Here is a 16,909-nt window from a genome sequence, read left to right on the forward strand (position 1 = left end):
GATCTCTATGCAAGTCTCGCCATAGACTTGGCTGGTGATACATTATGAATAGAAGAGGCGCACACGCACATATGAATGCACACTTCGTTAACGCCTCATATTACTGGCTACAACCAGTTTCCTAAAGGCACTTTGAACAAAGACCCATGAACTGGCATAACTACAGGATGAACGTTGACCCATCTTTCTATGCAGTTTTCATATCACACCATCACAGAAATCATTTATCAGCTTTTCTCGGGTCGTTGCTTCGGCTCTGTTCTCCACATTCCAAAAAGGTCACAACGAACATATTGGCAATATATCATTAATTATAACCCTAGGACTTACATAGCTAGGCCACACACAATTGCTAGCTCCCGCCTAGCAAATGGTCGAACAAAACAGCTTGTATAATATAAAAAAAACATTGGCCGGCTCAAAATAAAATATAAGTAATAACTGCACGTCTCTGGCAGCACAAAGTAAAGTCTATCACGCTTTATCTCAAATAACACTAGAATTTTCTCTCATTTTGGATTCTTGAATATCCCTCTTTGTCTGCAACTTCCTGAACAGACTGAAACATGCTGTAGGAAGATGGAATGCCTCCCTCATTGTAGAAGACTTCTAACGGCTTCTGCAGATCCCCAAAAGTGCTGTAGAAACTCTCGACAGCAACATCTCTGCACGGCTGGTGGACGTCTTGCTAGCATTGGGGAATGACTTTTATGGTGTGTTAGTATGTCAGTCAAGTCATCGGTCAATCAAAGAAAATTAACCCCAGACATACTATTTCTATCAAACAACGATCTCGAAAAGTCAGAAATACTAACTGAACGTCTCCCAATTAACTCCATTTAATACAACCACCAAATCTCAAGTCATTATCATAACTCGCAAAGAAAAAAAACATCAAGTTCTCCAACTCAAATCTCCAAACTCATAAACTCACACATCAGCACACACAATCCAAAAACTCACAGCAACTCCACGGACTTCTGCACTCACATTCCAAACTCGAATGTTATCATAAGTAAAAAAAAAGAAAAAAAAGACAATGAACCCAAGGAAAAAAAAAAAAATCACGTAACAAGCCCAGACCCAAAAATGTTCTCTCAAGCTCTGATATTACAGCAACTCACAAAATCAGTAAAAATCTCCAACTTTTAACAGCAAAAACACCTTTACTGCTAATATAATTAATTACAAGAAATGCTATTTAAGCTCAATCCCCAATTACATCTCTCATAGGAAAAGGAATAAAAATAAAAAAAAGATAATCACAAGCAGATTCCACCATCACAAAACACACAACATATGCATAATATACATACTCCTGCGTTTTTCCCCAAGAAATGCCCCATGTATAGTTACAGAATTTTCTGACATCACAACTTTTATCGACTGGACACAGCCAGAAAGCAAACTCTCACACAGGCGCTTTCGTGAAATGCTATTGTCAACATTTCCAGATATTGCAAAAACTCTGAGCAATCACCACTAGTGGAAAAGAGTCAGCACACACCGGACTCATTGCAGCGGTTGTCAGCAGAAAAATCCACCTGCGGACATGTATGCTCGATTGCAGCATAAAAAATGTCTAGTCAGACACACAAGTTTGGAAACTCATGATTCTATAGAAAAAGGTCTATATTGACATGAAGTAAGCACATTTCACAAAATTAACTCCAGGATATGACTAATGTGTTCAAAAATTTTGTCTCGAAGACATATCTCTCAACATGGCACTGCCCAATTATGTAACAATTATCGCCTATTCGGGATAAAAAAGGTTACGATAAACTCGTCATTTTGTAATTATATGCCTCCAAAAATAATACACTTGTGAACATAAAAAATGCACAACATCTCCATAGGAACACAATGCAGTAATGCCACTAGCCTCCAAATAGTCACGAAACCAAAAAGAAAGAACCCCAGAAATCTTCTCTTGGCTCGAAAAAAACAAAAACTCCCATAACCACAAAAAAGGTCACCCGCCAAAGATTAATCCCACCTCCATATATTTCACCATATTAATAATAACACCACTCCGGTTATAAAAATATTTCCTCCATTTGGTTAATAACCAACCCCCATAGCCACATGTTAATAAAAAAACCACCACTCCATGAATAAAAAATATTCACCTCTATTTCGGCAAATAAAAAATATTTACCTCTATTTCCCCAATAACTCCATGTGGAATAAAACAAGGCTCCAAAAAATATATTAAATCTCCAAGCGGGAAAAAATGAAATCCCTTCTCCAAAAAAATGTGCATTCAAAGCATCTAACTCACACACTCACAAATATTGCCCCATATATCTCCTCAAAAATGTGTCTCCATTTGCAACAAAGATAGCTGCAAAATAATTGAACTAAACATAGCTCTCACCACCATTGGCAAATATCAAATGGCCAAAAATATATCTCCAATATATTATATCTCAAATTATAACTCCAAAATAATATACCTCCAATTATATCTCCAAAATAATATATCTCCAATTCTCCAGAGAATAACTCAATGTTATAATAAAAAACTATAAACTCTCTGTTTAGCATAATTGCTGAAAAAGGGCAAAAACTTGGCAAATAATTGTCTAGGAAATTCTAGAAAAAATCACCAATTTGCCATAACTCATTATAACAGAACTCCAAATTCACAGTGTCTAAGCAAAGACTTCTCCATATGCACTATGGCATAGGCCACTAGAAACTTAGCCAAGTTTCCTATCTCTGGCAAAGTTGTCACAAATACAACAAAGGTATTGTGCAAGAAAACTCACAATTTCTGGAACAAAAATATCCAGAGAAAAAATGTAGTGCCATTACTTATGCATTCAAAACATGCAAAAAATTCTCCCATATATTTCTCTGCAGCATCAAATAGCTAAAAACACAAACACGTTCCCGAACAATGACTCTAAGTCACGAACTGAGACATTAAAAAAAAAATATTCACACAAACTGGAGAGAAAAAATAAATTCAAATTCACCCTTGATAAAAAAACTTGTGTCAGCGATGGCTAACTTCCAAAAAAAAGGAGAAAAGAAAAACCAGCGGCATTGTAACTATCTCCCGTAACTCACATATGTCAAGCAATTATCTGCTGAACTCATAAAAAAAATTAAAAAAAAATAATGTGTTGTTAGTTCCTCCCATATTCAAAAAAAATTTCACCACCCTTGATAGCAGTACAGCACCCACGTATTAGTATAAAACAAAATCAGTATCAGAAGTATCATTATCAGCAAAATCACCAAAAATTGCTATCATCAAAATAACTAGTATTAGCATAAAAAAAAGTCACCAATGTTAATGCTTATCCATTCACCAAAAGTACAGCACAAAATTCACCAAGATTCAGCCAGATTCAACACAATTCACCAAGATTCAAGCCAGATTCATCAAGATTCAGCAAAACTCATCACTCATGAATTACTGAAATATTCTCCAAAGTTACAAAAACTCAACAAATAATTAACACAAGATTTCTCCCATAATTCATTGTAATATATATATAATATATATATATATATATATATATATATATATATATATATATATATATATATATATATATATATATATATATATATATATATATATATATATATGTGTGTGTGTGTGTGTGTGTGTCTGTGTGTCTATGCGTGTGTATGTATAAGAAAAATAGTGCCCACTCATTTTAGAATCTGCTATAATACAACTTACTTCGCATTGTAATTTTAATATTAGTCGTGGCCTGTTTCATTTAGACCCTTGTCCTTGTAACATGTTTAAGAATGACCTCAAATACATAATTATAGACTTAAATACAAATTAGTTGCCTTAGAGATATCTTCGTTGTATATGTATGTTTAATATGTATTGTGAATATGTATTTTAATATGTTTTTGTTTACCAAAATTCTGAATAACTGTCACTCTATATTATCCTTTAATTGCCTTGCCCTTGTGTCTGAGCAGATTGACTTAATCTTTTTTTTGAATTGTACCCATGTTCATGCTTGTTTGGAAAGGTTACTCTTTCTCCAGGTGTGCCGGATTCTAGGTACTAATCTCCTTATAATCCCTATCTGTCAGTTATACGAGCTTTCTTGTACTGTCAATTCCTCATGTAAGTCAGTTTCTCTGCTGAGTAAAGGACGTTGAACGTCGAAAAATCTTGCAGAAACTCTGTTGATTATTTTTCCTTCGTGGCTTATGCCTATATATATATATATATATATATATATATATATATATATATATATATATATATATATATATATATATATATATATATATATATATATATGTGTGTGTGTGTGTGTGTATATATATATATATATATATATATATATATATATATATATGTATGTATGTATGTGTGTATACACATACTGCAAATGTGTGCAAATGTATGCATGTACTCATGTACGTAAGTGCTTGTTCAGAAGTAATTGATTGTCTGGCTAGGAATGTGTTGACAATGTTTTCGGAAATTTTTACAATCGTTTGTTTAAAGTTCAACCATCACTGGAACAGATGATGCTGATCAGACTTACACAACTCCAGAGGGTTGCGAACCGAATAGGCGATTGGAACACTGGGTAACATTTATATGAAAGATGCGGGTAATGGAAAAGTGAAACAAATATTATTCGGAGAAGAAATCTGGTGCTGGTGAAAATGAAAGTTTTCATTCGATTTAACACATCTTTTTTTATTCGACCGACTTGTTTTTTTCTTCGACATTCTTACGCCCCAATAAACTCATTACACCAAGAGTACTAACATGTATACATATACTCCACCCATTCTTGGAAAAATGGTTGGCTGAAATGTTTGCAAGTGACATATGTATTTTTTTTAAAGAAATGGAGCATGAAATAGCAAACCAAATTGATTGACAGATAGGGAGGAAATTCGAAAAACGGGAACGCCGATAAATGGAATACTGGTTCACGACCAGTTTTTGCGCGAGGTCAACTTTTTCGCCGGTCTTTTCGCATTCCCTTATCGGAGAGGTCAAGGATGAACTTCTTAAAGCAGTATAAAAGCACAAAACGAAAAGTTTGAAAGCACAGTTCATCTGCCTACTCTGAAGCAAACAGTAACTCTTCCAATAATGGTAAGTCCTCCTTAGTATTATATTTCATTCGGTGGTTTCTTTTTCTAAAGTCATATCGTGTGTGCATCCATATTCCAGTATCTAAAATGCGGGAAAGTGAAATTTTTATTGGAACCAAGAATGCCGTTGATTATATCACAGGCATTGAACCACCATTTTATTTTAATTTTGTATTCATGTTGCATGCTAAACAAAGATTAAACACTGGGATAAAATAACTTTAATAATCAAAAGTTATGTAATCCATACAAACTGGAATTCATGACCTATTGCAAAAAGAAAAATGTCAAAATATTACCCATTTCAATTTAACATAGAACTGATTTACGCTGAGTTACATTTGTAATGAACGGGCTCTCCTTAACAAAGCAGGAATGGTTTCCTTTTGAATTCTGCGCAAGTAAATTAATAATGCTATATATGTTTGCAAAGGATCAGTAAAATCATTTAATCCTTTTCCAGAAACTTCCCCTGATCATCGGCATAGCCACAGCTGTGGTTCTGTGCCAGGCAGATGGTAATAAAGGTGGTTTCGGCGGAGGTGGATTTGGAGGAGGTGGCTTTGGAGGAGGTGGCTTTGGAGGCAGTAGATACGGTGGACGAGGCAGTGGATTTGTAGGTGGCTCTCTTGGTGGTGCCCATGGAGGAGGTGTCAGCGGTGGATCCTTCGGTGGCTCATCATATGGAAGCGGTGGTTTTGGAGGTGGATCCTTCGGTGGCAGTCTTGGAGGAGGATTTGGAGGAGGTAAAGGTGCTTCCTTTGGAGGTGGATCTTTTGGAGGCGGTCAGGGAGGCGGCTTTGGTGCCGGTTCCTTTGGAGGCTCATCATATGGAAGCGGTGGTTTTGGAGCTGGATCCTTCGGTGGTGGTCTTGGAGGAGGACTTGGAGGAGGTAAAGGTGCTTCCTTCGGGGGTGGATCTTTTGGAGGCGGTCAAGGAGGCGGCTTTGGTGCTGGTTCCTTTGGAGGCCCGTCATATGGAAGCAGTGGTTTTGGAGGCGGATCTTTCGGTGGTGGTACTGGAGGAGGCTTTTCAGGAGGCAAAGGAGGCTCCTTTGGAAGCAGCTCTCTTGGAGGCGGTTTAGGCGGTGGATCCTTCGGTGGCCGATCCTACGGCAGTGGCAGTTTTGGAAGCGGCTCTATTGGAGGAGGATCCTTTAGGGGTGGTCCTGGAGGAGGCTTTACAGGAGGCAAAGGAGGCTCCTTTGGAGGCGGCTCATTTGGAGGTGGTCCTGGAATAGGATTTACAGGAGGCAGAGGAGGGTCCTTTGGAGGTGGATCTTATGGAGGAAGCTCCATTGGAGGTGGCTCTTTTGGAGGAGGTTCCATTGGAGGTGGCTCGTTTGGAGGTGGTCCTGGAGGAGGATTTACAGGAGGCAAAGGAGGCTCCATTGGAGGTGGCTCTTTTGGAGGAGGCTCATTTGGAGGCGGTCCTGGAGGAGGCTTTACAGGAGGCAAAGGGGGCTCCTTTGGTGGTGGCTCATTTGGAGGTGGTCCTGGAGGAGGATTTGCAGGAGGCAGAGGAGGATCCTTTGGAGGTGGATCTTATGGAGGAAGCTCCATTGGAGGTGGCTCTTTTGGAGGAGGGTCCATTGGAGGTGGCTCTTTTGGAGGTGGTCCTAGAGGAGGATTTACAGGAGGCAAAGGAGGGTCCTTTGGAGGTGGCTCTTTTGGAGGTGGTCCTGGAGGATCATTTGGAGTGCATGGTGGTCCAATTGGAGGAGGTGGATTCACCGGTGGTCGACGATATGGATAATAGAATTTTATAGCATGCTAAATATATTAAATTAAACATTTACCTGTATTGTTTTCCTCTTCACTTCTCATATTTAAGAACTGAATTGTTGTACCTCATACCACACTTATTTTTAAAGTAATTAAGTTGCTACAAATTATAAAATACTACACATCTATTTGTTTTTGCCTCAAGAATGTCAAACTTTTAATAGATTGATAAAGCTTAATAAGATCTCATTAAGAAATAGTTATGATGATTTTTGTTTTCTATAAGTTTCTGTATAGATGGTGTAATATGTTATTATTGAATATTATTAAATATATATGGTCTAAGATGATGTGGATTATATATCTATATATATATATATATATATAATATATATATATATATATATATGATATATATATATAGATATATATATATATATATATATCTATATATATATATATATATATATATATATATATATATATATATATATATATATATATACATATATATGTATGTATATATATATCTATATATATATATATATGTATATATATATATATATATATATATATATATATATATATATATATATATATATATATATAGATATATATAGATATATCTATCTATATCTCTATATATATATACTATATATATAATATATATATATATATATATATATATATCTATATATCTATATATCTATCTCATATCTATATATAGTATATATATATATATATATATATATATATGTATATATATATATATATATATATATATATATATATATATATATATATATATAGCTATATATATATATATATATATAGATATATATATATATATATATATATATATATATATATATATATATCTATTATCTATATATATATATATATATATATATATATATATATATCTATATATATATACATATAGATATATGTAATATATAGAATATATATATTATATATATATAATATATATATATATATATATATATATAATAATTAATAATATTATATAATATAATATATATATATCTATATATATATAACTATATATATATATATATATATCATATATATATCTCTATATATATATATACTATATTTTATATATATATATATATAAAATATACTATATATATCTATATAGAATAATTATATAATATATATATTATAATATATAGATATATATATAAGATATATATATATATATCATATATATATATATAATATATACTATATATAAATATATTATTTTATAATATATATATATATATATATATAATAATAATTATATATATATATATATAGATATATATAAGAATTATATAAGATATATAGAATATATAATATATTAAATACATATATCCTATATATATATATATATATAAATAGATATTTATCATATATATATTATAATATATATAGATATATCTAATATATATATATTATTATAATATCTTATATAATATATCCATATTATAATATATATATATATATATATATATATATATATATATATATAATATTTATATATATAATATATATATATATTATATAGATATATCTATATATCTATATAAATATATTATACTATAATATATAATAGAATATATATATAGCTATCTATATATATATATTATATATATATAATATATATTAAATATTATATATAAGATACATATCATAGATAATAGATAGATATCTATATGATATATATTAATATATATATATATATATCTATTATATATATAGATAGATTATATCTAATATCTATATCTCGCTAATATATATTTTAATATATATATTAGATAGATTAGATATATTATATAAGAAATAGTCGAGATAGATATAGAATAAGCTTATCTATATCCTATATATATAAAATAGATATATATATAATTAGATATTAATAGATATATATATATATATATATATATATATGTATCTATCTATATATTATATATATATATATATATATATATACATATGATGCTATGAAACCATCTGAAATAAAGAGACATATTTATTATATCACTCCAACATGTGAAAGATAATTAAAACAAACGTGTACACACTACACTTCTCTTTCTCTTTTTCTAAGTGGAAAAAGCTTAGATTAACAATTCACCACCACACTTTCTTTTAAGATGATATATATATAATATATATATATATATATATATATATATATATATATATTATATATATATATAAATATATATATTCTTAAAGAAATGTGGTTATATATATATGATATATATATATATATATAAAATATATATATATATATATATATATATTCTCATAATATAATATATATATATATATATATTATATATATTTATTATACATATATCATATATATATATATATATAATACTAATATATTATATATACATGATATATTCTCATATATAATATAATTTATATCATTCTTAAAAGAAAGTGTGGTGGTGAATTGTTAATCTCAGCTTTTTCCACTTAGAGACAGGAACGCTTAGTGACAAGCACTTGGCTCCTCGAAGAGTGTTGAAATGAAAAAACAGTCAGAATTGGTGACCATGGAATATACGTAAGGTTGATGACCTTTCAGAGATCACATGTTTGGGTCATGTGGCGCACTCAGTTGCTATGGCATTCCAGAAGGCGTGTCTGTGTGTGTGTGTGTTTGTAGTGTGTGGTGTATGGGGTCTAACGATAAGCGATGCAAAAAGAAGAGGGGACACTCTTTGATTTCCTATGTCGTGGTATAGAACACACATTGGAGACAGTTCGAGGACACCCATCGCAAGGTAGAGTGCACAAGACTTTGGAAAAGTTACCCTTTGAAAAGAGAAAGAGAAGTGTAGTGTGTACACGTTTGTTTTAATTATCTTTCACATGTTGGAGTGATATAATAAATATGTCTCTTTATTTCAGATGGTTTCATAGCATCATATAAGAGAATGGGTTATCTAAAGACTTTGACCATTTAAATGGAATGGAGTAATTAGTCAGACAGTGAGATTTAGGGGAAGTGTTTACTTAATCTAGTTCAGGAGAGGAGAATGATAGTTTACGGGTTTTTTTGAGGGTCAGACTTTATTCTTTTATTCCATTTTATATTCATTTTGTTCCATTTAATATTAACTAATTTGGGAAATAAAATGTATATTTTTGTATCTATAAGGATTCATTAGCCCAGTTTGCATTTTTAGCTCATGCAGAAGGATAATCAGCAAAGAGAGGTAAGGGAGTTATAGAGTCGCAGCCCGGACCGTTGAGATACAACGAACGAGATACCGACTGTAACCCCTACCAGTATTTAGGAGTAGACTTGTAAACTGTGAAACTGACCGTCTGCCGAAAATATATGGGTGGCTTACTTAACAAGCACCACTAATTGCTCATTAGATTTTGGGTCTAGATTCAATATATGAGATACCAGATGAAACTAATATATAATATATCTCCAGACTCTACTGATTATAGAATGACCAGTGACAGACATTTTGGAGGGTGGGTTCCACCTGACAGACGCACTGAAAAGGGGGGGTTAATTGGATCTAGATCCAACTTAGGAGATACCGAGTAAAATTTACACTACAATAGCACTGCACATCCTAGAATACTGTGGTGGTAATGACAGACGTTTTAGTGGGTGGTTACCCCCTGACAGACGCCCCATAACGAGTGGGGAGGGGGAGACAGGATCTGCATCCAACATTGGAGATACCAAGTAAAATTTGTACTACAATTGCACTGCACATCCTACAATGCTGTGATGGTAATGCCAGACATTTAGTGGGTGGTTACCCCCTGACAGACACCCCACAATGAGTGGGGAGGGGGAGGGGGAGACAGGATCTGCATCTAACATGGAGATACCAAGTAAAATCTGTACTACAATAGTTCTGCACATCCTTGAGTACTGTGGTGGTAATGACAGACATTTTAGTGGGTAGTAACCCCCTGACAGACACCCAACAATGAGTGGGGGGGAATGGGGAAAGGGAGGGGGAAACAGGATCTCCCTCCAACATCATATTACCAAGTAAAATTTGTACTACAATAGCACTGCACTTCCTAGAGTACTGCAGTGATAATGACAGATATTTTAGTGGGTAGTTACCCCTTGACAGACACCCCACAACGAGTGGGGGCGGGAGGGGGAGGGGGAGCCAGGAACTGCATCCAACATTGGAGATACCAAGTAAAGTTTGTACGACAATAGCACTGCACATCTTAGAGTACTGCGGTGGTAATGACAGATATTTTAGTGGGTGGTTTCCCCCTGACAGACACCCCACAACGAGTGAGGAGAAGGGGGAAGGGGAGGGGAAGACAGAATCTGCATCCAAAATTGGAGATACCAAGTAAAATTTGTACTACAATAGCACTGCACATCCTAGAATGCTGTGACGGTAATGCCAGACATTTTAGAGGGTGGTTACCCCCTGACAGACACCCCACAACGAGTGGGGAGGGGGAGGGGGAGACAGGATCTGCATCTAACATGGAGATACCAAGTCTATTGCTGAGTTAGGGATTAGGGTCTCAGGGTTCGAGACTGTGTATCTGTGTGTGTGTGTCAGCCAGTGTTTTTAGCCAACGCTTTGTGTGAAGTTATGTTTCGTGTTTCGGGGATTTGAGGTGTTTATCGAGTGTGGTGAATAGGTTACGCGCATTTGCAATGGGTAAACAAGTTCGGGCTTCGGTCTTATGAAGACGTGAGTGTATAATTTCATATGTTTCCTTTCTTTTTTTTCTCTTTTTATTGGTGTTAATTTGCTCAGAAGTATGTTTTTATTTAGATGTCTCTCGAGATTCGGTGGACATTGGTGGTTTTGCGGTAACATATACGGGGATATTTGGTACTGTGGGTTATGCCCTGAAGAGAGAGAGAGAGAGAGAGAGAGAGAGAGAGAGAGAGAGAGAGAGAGAGAGAGTTGGAGGGCGAGAGAGAGAAGCAGCCATGTGAATGAATGCTGATTGAAGCTGTTTTCTCTCGAATTTTGTTGTTGTTGTCTTCTCCCTGTTTTTTTTTTTGTTCCCGGCATGACCTTGTATTTCATATTAACCTGTTAAGCGTCCGCCCCGGATGAGCTCGCTGCTAACGTACCGTCACGCTTTTTTTTGTAATAAGCGATCATAGCACTGATGATAGTTTTTCAAAGTTAATATTGATTTTTATGCTTATTATTCATACTGTAATTAAGTGTAGGAAATTCTCTCTCTCTCTCTCTCTCTCTCTCTCTCGGAGTCCAGTCACTCGGCAAAGAAAAGTCATCTTCACTCCCGCTATTGGAAGAAAAGTTTGTATCATCACTGGAGGATTCAGAACTAGAGCTCTCATCATCAAATAGGTTATCAATATCAGACTCCTCATCTAGTATTTGATTGATCTCACCTGAAGAAATACACCTCCTCTTTGAGACATTCATTGATAAAGACGCGAAATCGAATTTGTCTCGATAAACGCCCGAAGCGTATTGAAAGAAAACCAACAGGGACAGGCAGTTTTCTAGCATAAGCGACCACCAGGAAAGAGTTGCCAGGCTGGAAATAAGTTTCCCGTGTGCTGAGAGTGTTACCAAATGATGTTCCTACACTTTCTATACGAGTAAACGTATTATTACGGGGCTGACGGCTTGACAAGCACAGTTAAAGTCTTGAACGTAATATCCCGTTGAAGGCGCTACCGAGTAGATCGCGGTAAACGTATTATTACGTGGGTGACGCTTAACAGGTTAACAGCTGTTCATATGGTGATTTACTGGGCACGGTGCATGTTTGTTTTTTATCTTTTATTGGGGGATGTTTGGTATTAACTTTTCTGGATTGGGATTTGTGTATGTATAAATACATTAATGTTATTGAGGTCGGGGAGGATCGTAAGGTATAAGGAATTTCATAAAGAGAGCAAAATGGCTGACGCACGTAGTACGCAGACTCTGCTTCATCGTATTATGAATGTTAGTGCGTGTGTGAGTCCATTCCGTGGGGTTGTGGACGGGGTTCTGTCACACCTGGTGCAAATCTTTATTGAAGGGGTGAATAATCATTTAAGCGCCAAAGGGATAACAGATGATGTAGAGGTATTCAGAGAGGCGAAAGCCTTTTTAGTTTTCAATCAGTTTGATCTTTCCTTCTGTTGCCAGAGCTTTCAATATGCAAAATGTCGGTCATGGGGTGATTTGCAAGCATTTTTAAGAGCAGCTTATTGCTCAAAGGAACACGGGGACATGGTGAGAGATCTAAGAGGGCTATATGAAATACAGAAAGGCACAACTAGCCTCACTGAACATAGCTCAAAACATTTTGACTCAGCGAGAGAATGGATACAAAAATTGAAAACCTCTAAATGGGTTAAAGGGGGTAGTATCTCACTTGACAATTTACATTAACTGATCCATTTTGCAATGTCTAAATGCCCCACTGTAGATATTACAATTTTTAATGGGACCGGCACGAGAAATACGGTGCAAAGAGACACAGAATTTTTTTCTCCTTTTCTGAGTGTAAAAGTTGAATAGAATAGAAGATTGATCGATCAAAGGCAACAACAGTTGAGTTGCTACAATTGTAATAAACCAGGGCACTCAAAGAAAGTGGGTAGAGTTAAATATTGTGGAATGTGTAAGAGTCTGGATCACTATTAGCAACATTGTCCTTCTTAGATATGGAAAGATGCGAGACCTACACCTCAAAGTTCTAGGAGTTATAATACGAGAACTTCCCAGGCAGGTCACTTAAGAGGGCAGAGGGATCGGCGAAATTTTTGGAAGGCCGATCAACAAAAAGGGTACAGATGATTTGTGGTCTCGTGGGGGATGCCCCAGAGTCCAGGCCTATAGTTTATGGAACAGTGGAGGACGTTGATATCCCAGTATTTATTGATACTGGTGCAAGCATCAACTTGATGGATCACAATTTGTATCAATCCATGTTCTCCCATTACCCTTTGAAACCCTCAACGGAGACGGTGTGTGATGTGCAAGCCCATAGATTAAACACTCTGGGTTCTGTTCGAATACTGTTTACTCTCGGTGATAGAGCGTTAATAGAACCATTTTTGGTTATAAAAGGTGTTGTGTTGGGCAACAGACTTTTGCTGGGTCATCCTGTATGTAGGAGACACAAGATTTCAATCCATACGGGTGTTAATGGTATAATGGTTGGAATACCTAGTGTTTGTCTTCCTTATGAGGACATGATTAGAACTGAGGATATGGAGATTACTGAAAAAAGGGATGTGTTTGGCCGTGCTAATGGTGATGATACTGGGGATATGGGGAGTGGCAATATCAAAACCCACACTGATGATACGGGGAATAACTGCGGTGATGTTATGCGAGATATTGGAGGCCACAGTGGTAACAATTTTGGTGAATGTGACAATGACAATATGGGTGGTGATACTGATACTAATATTGATATTATTAGGGAAAAACTCTCTATCACGAGAGTATATATAATGTTCTAAAGGGTCCACAATAATACAAAGTGTAAAAAGTCTGTGTATAATTTTGAAGACTTTACAGAAAGCTTTCGAACCCTTCCCTGGGTTCATCTTCAGTCCAAATGAACAATAAGTTACAACAAGTACAGAGGTAAATTTAAAAAAAACAAGAGTCGTTGAAGATCGTTGACAACGGTCGTTAGCTCGTTAATGAGCCAGGTGATGAAGAAAGAGGGTAGTTAACAACAACTAGGTGATACCCTCTCCCCTATCAATCCTTCTGGCTGCAATTCTGTTGGATCTTCGTACAGGTTGTTGCAACATTACATGAAGTCCTTCATCCAAGGGCGCAGATTGGGCACCGTTATCAGACTCCCCCGAGGCAGCGGTTACTTGGACTGGAAGAGGCAAGGCAGAGGCAGCATCAGGAGAGGAAAAACAGAGCCTGTCCTACAGTTAAAATCTTTAAAAAGTAGTTCATTAGCGAGCTTATGAACTACAATCACAAAACAGCGCAATAGTAGCACATGCATTCAGGAATGATCATAGACCCAACTGGAACGAGGCTAAAATTATCTTTAAAAGTAACAATGTAAATGTCAGATAACTAGTCGAGGGAGCTGCTATAAGTTTAGGAGAATCATTCAAAGAAAAAAAGTCTTTTGCCAACAAAGACCCATTTGTTAATTTTTATATTACTAGTATGTTTTTAAAAGATTTTACCTGTAGGACAGGCTCTGTTTTTCCCTCTCCTGATGCTGCCTCTGCCTTGCCTCTTCCAGTCCAGGTAATCACTGCCCCGGGGTAGTCTGATAACGGTGCCCAATCTGCGCCCTTGGATGAAGGACTTCATGGAATGTTGCAACAACCTGTACGAAGATCCAACAGAATTGCAGCCAGAAGGATTGATAGGGGAGAGGGTATCACCTAGTTGTTGTTAACTACCCTCTTTCTTCATCACCTGGCCCATTAACGAGCTAACGACTGTTATCAACGATCTTCAACGACTCTTGTTTTTTTAAATTTACCTCTGTACTTGTTGTAACTTATTGTTCATTTGGACTGAAGATGAACCCAGGGAAGGGTTCAAAAGCTTTCTGTGAAGTCTTCAAAATTATACACGGACTTTTTACACTTTGTATTATTGTGGACCCTTTAGAACATTGATATTATTACTGATACTAACAATGGGGTGGATGTAATGAGAACGGCGGATGGTGATGTTTATGGGATCGTGGAACGGGGAGGTACTAACCACAAATATAAAGGTGTTTTATCAGAGGATGTTGTGTTAATGCCAGGTTCAAAGACTATGGTAAAAGTCAAGTTGAGGGAAGTGAGAAAACCCGCGGATGTGTGTGTAATTGAGGCTAGCGAGAAACTAAGAGGGATTATTAGCACGGCATCAGTGAACAGTGTATCAAACACTGGTGTTACATGGTTAGAATTATTGAACTGTAATGAAACAGTTAGGAAATACCAAAGGAATACATATTTTGTAGATCTCCAAGATTGGAGTAATGACAGTGGTTCAGTGGCTATTGTAGAGGGGAAATCTGAGTTTTCAGAGGCAGAAGTGCAATTGAGGAAGCGATTATCTAGAGAACATTTAGCTAATGCGGATTATAGTGAGCATGTTGAAGCGATAAGCGAGCTCTTGGCAGAATTTGGGGATACAGTAGCCTTACAAGGTAATAAACTAGGATTGATTAATGTGTTAGAACATAAGGTAAACTAAGACAATGGCACAAAACCTATTTATATTCCTGCATACCGCATACCTTTCAAAATCAGAGAACAGGTAGAGAAAGAGGTCAATAAATGGTAAGAGGAAGGAATCATTAGGCGTAGTGTGTCTCCATACAATTTTCCTCTGTAGCAGTGCCTAAGAAGGACGGTTCTGTCCGTGTATGCATCTGTTTTAGACATTTAAATAAAAAAACAATCCTTGGCCGTTATCCAGTCACGTGCATACCAGATCTTTTTGTTGAAATCGGGGGACATAATATTTATAGCTCAATTGATTTAGCGCAGGGTTTTCTGCAGGTCCCTCTTAGTGAGAGTAGTAAGGAATATACGGCTTTTTCAGTGCCCAAGGGACACTATGAATTCACTCAAATGCCATTTGGTTTATCGGGCAGTCCGATGACTTTTACCAGGTTGGTGAACACAGTTTTGCACGGGTTATTGGGTAAAAATGTTTTTGTATATATGGATGATATTTTAGTCGCAACAGACACGATCAAGCAACACCTGGAAGTGGTTAAGGAAGTACTTAGGAGGCTCAGATTAGCAGGGTTGAAAATTAAGCTAGATAAGTGTTTATATTTAGGCCATGTCATATCCAAGGAAGGAATTTTCGCACCCCAAGATCAAAGAAAGAAATTAAGTCATTCTTGGGTATCGCCGGTTTCTTTCGGAGGTTTGTGAAAGTTTTCTAACATAGCAGCTCCCCTAACAGATATATTGCGGGAAGACGTTCAATTTTGATGAAACCCCAGACTGAGAGCTTTCAAAAGCTTAAGGATGCATTGATGAATCCTATTGTTCTGAAATTTCCAGATTTCAGCAAACCATTCACATTAGTGACTGATGCTAGTCAGGAGGGTATAGGTGCTTGCCTTA

The 16,909-nt window shown here is 35.6% G+C and overlaps 1 protein-coding gene across 1 annotated transcript; it reads left to right on the forward strand.

The window, feature by feature from the left end:
- The first annotated feature begins 5,062 nt into the window (after window positions 1-5,062).
- LOC135217889 (uncharacterized) lies at window positions 5,063-6,901 on the forward strand. Its single transcript, XM_064253923.1, has 2 exons — window positions 5,063-5,104; window positions 5,567-6,901. The coding sequence occupies exons 1-2, from the start codon at window positions 5,102-5,104 to the stop codon at window positions 6,857-6,859; spliced, it is 1,296 nt and encodes a 431-aa protein (XP_064109993.1). The 5' UTR covers window positions 5,063-5,101; the 3' UTR covers window positions 6,860-6,901.
- The last annotated feature ends 10,008 nt before the right edge of the window (window positions 6,902-16,909 follow it).

The sequence above is a fragment of the Macrobrachium nipponense genome, chromosome 9 (genome assembly GCF_015104395.2).
Source record: "Macrobrachium nipponense isolate FS-2020 chromosome 9, ASM1510439v2, whole genome shotgun sequence".
NCBI classification, from domain to species: Eukaryota; Metazoa; Arthropoda; class Malacostraca; order Decapoda; family Palaemonidae; genus Macrobrachium; species Macrobrachium nipponense.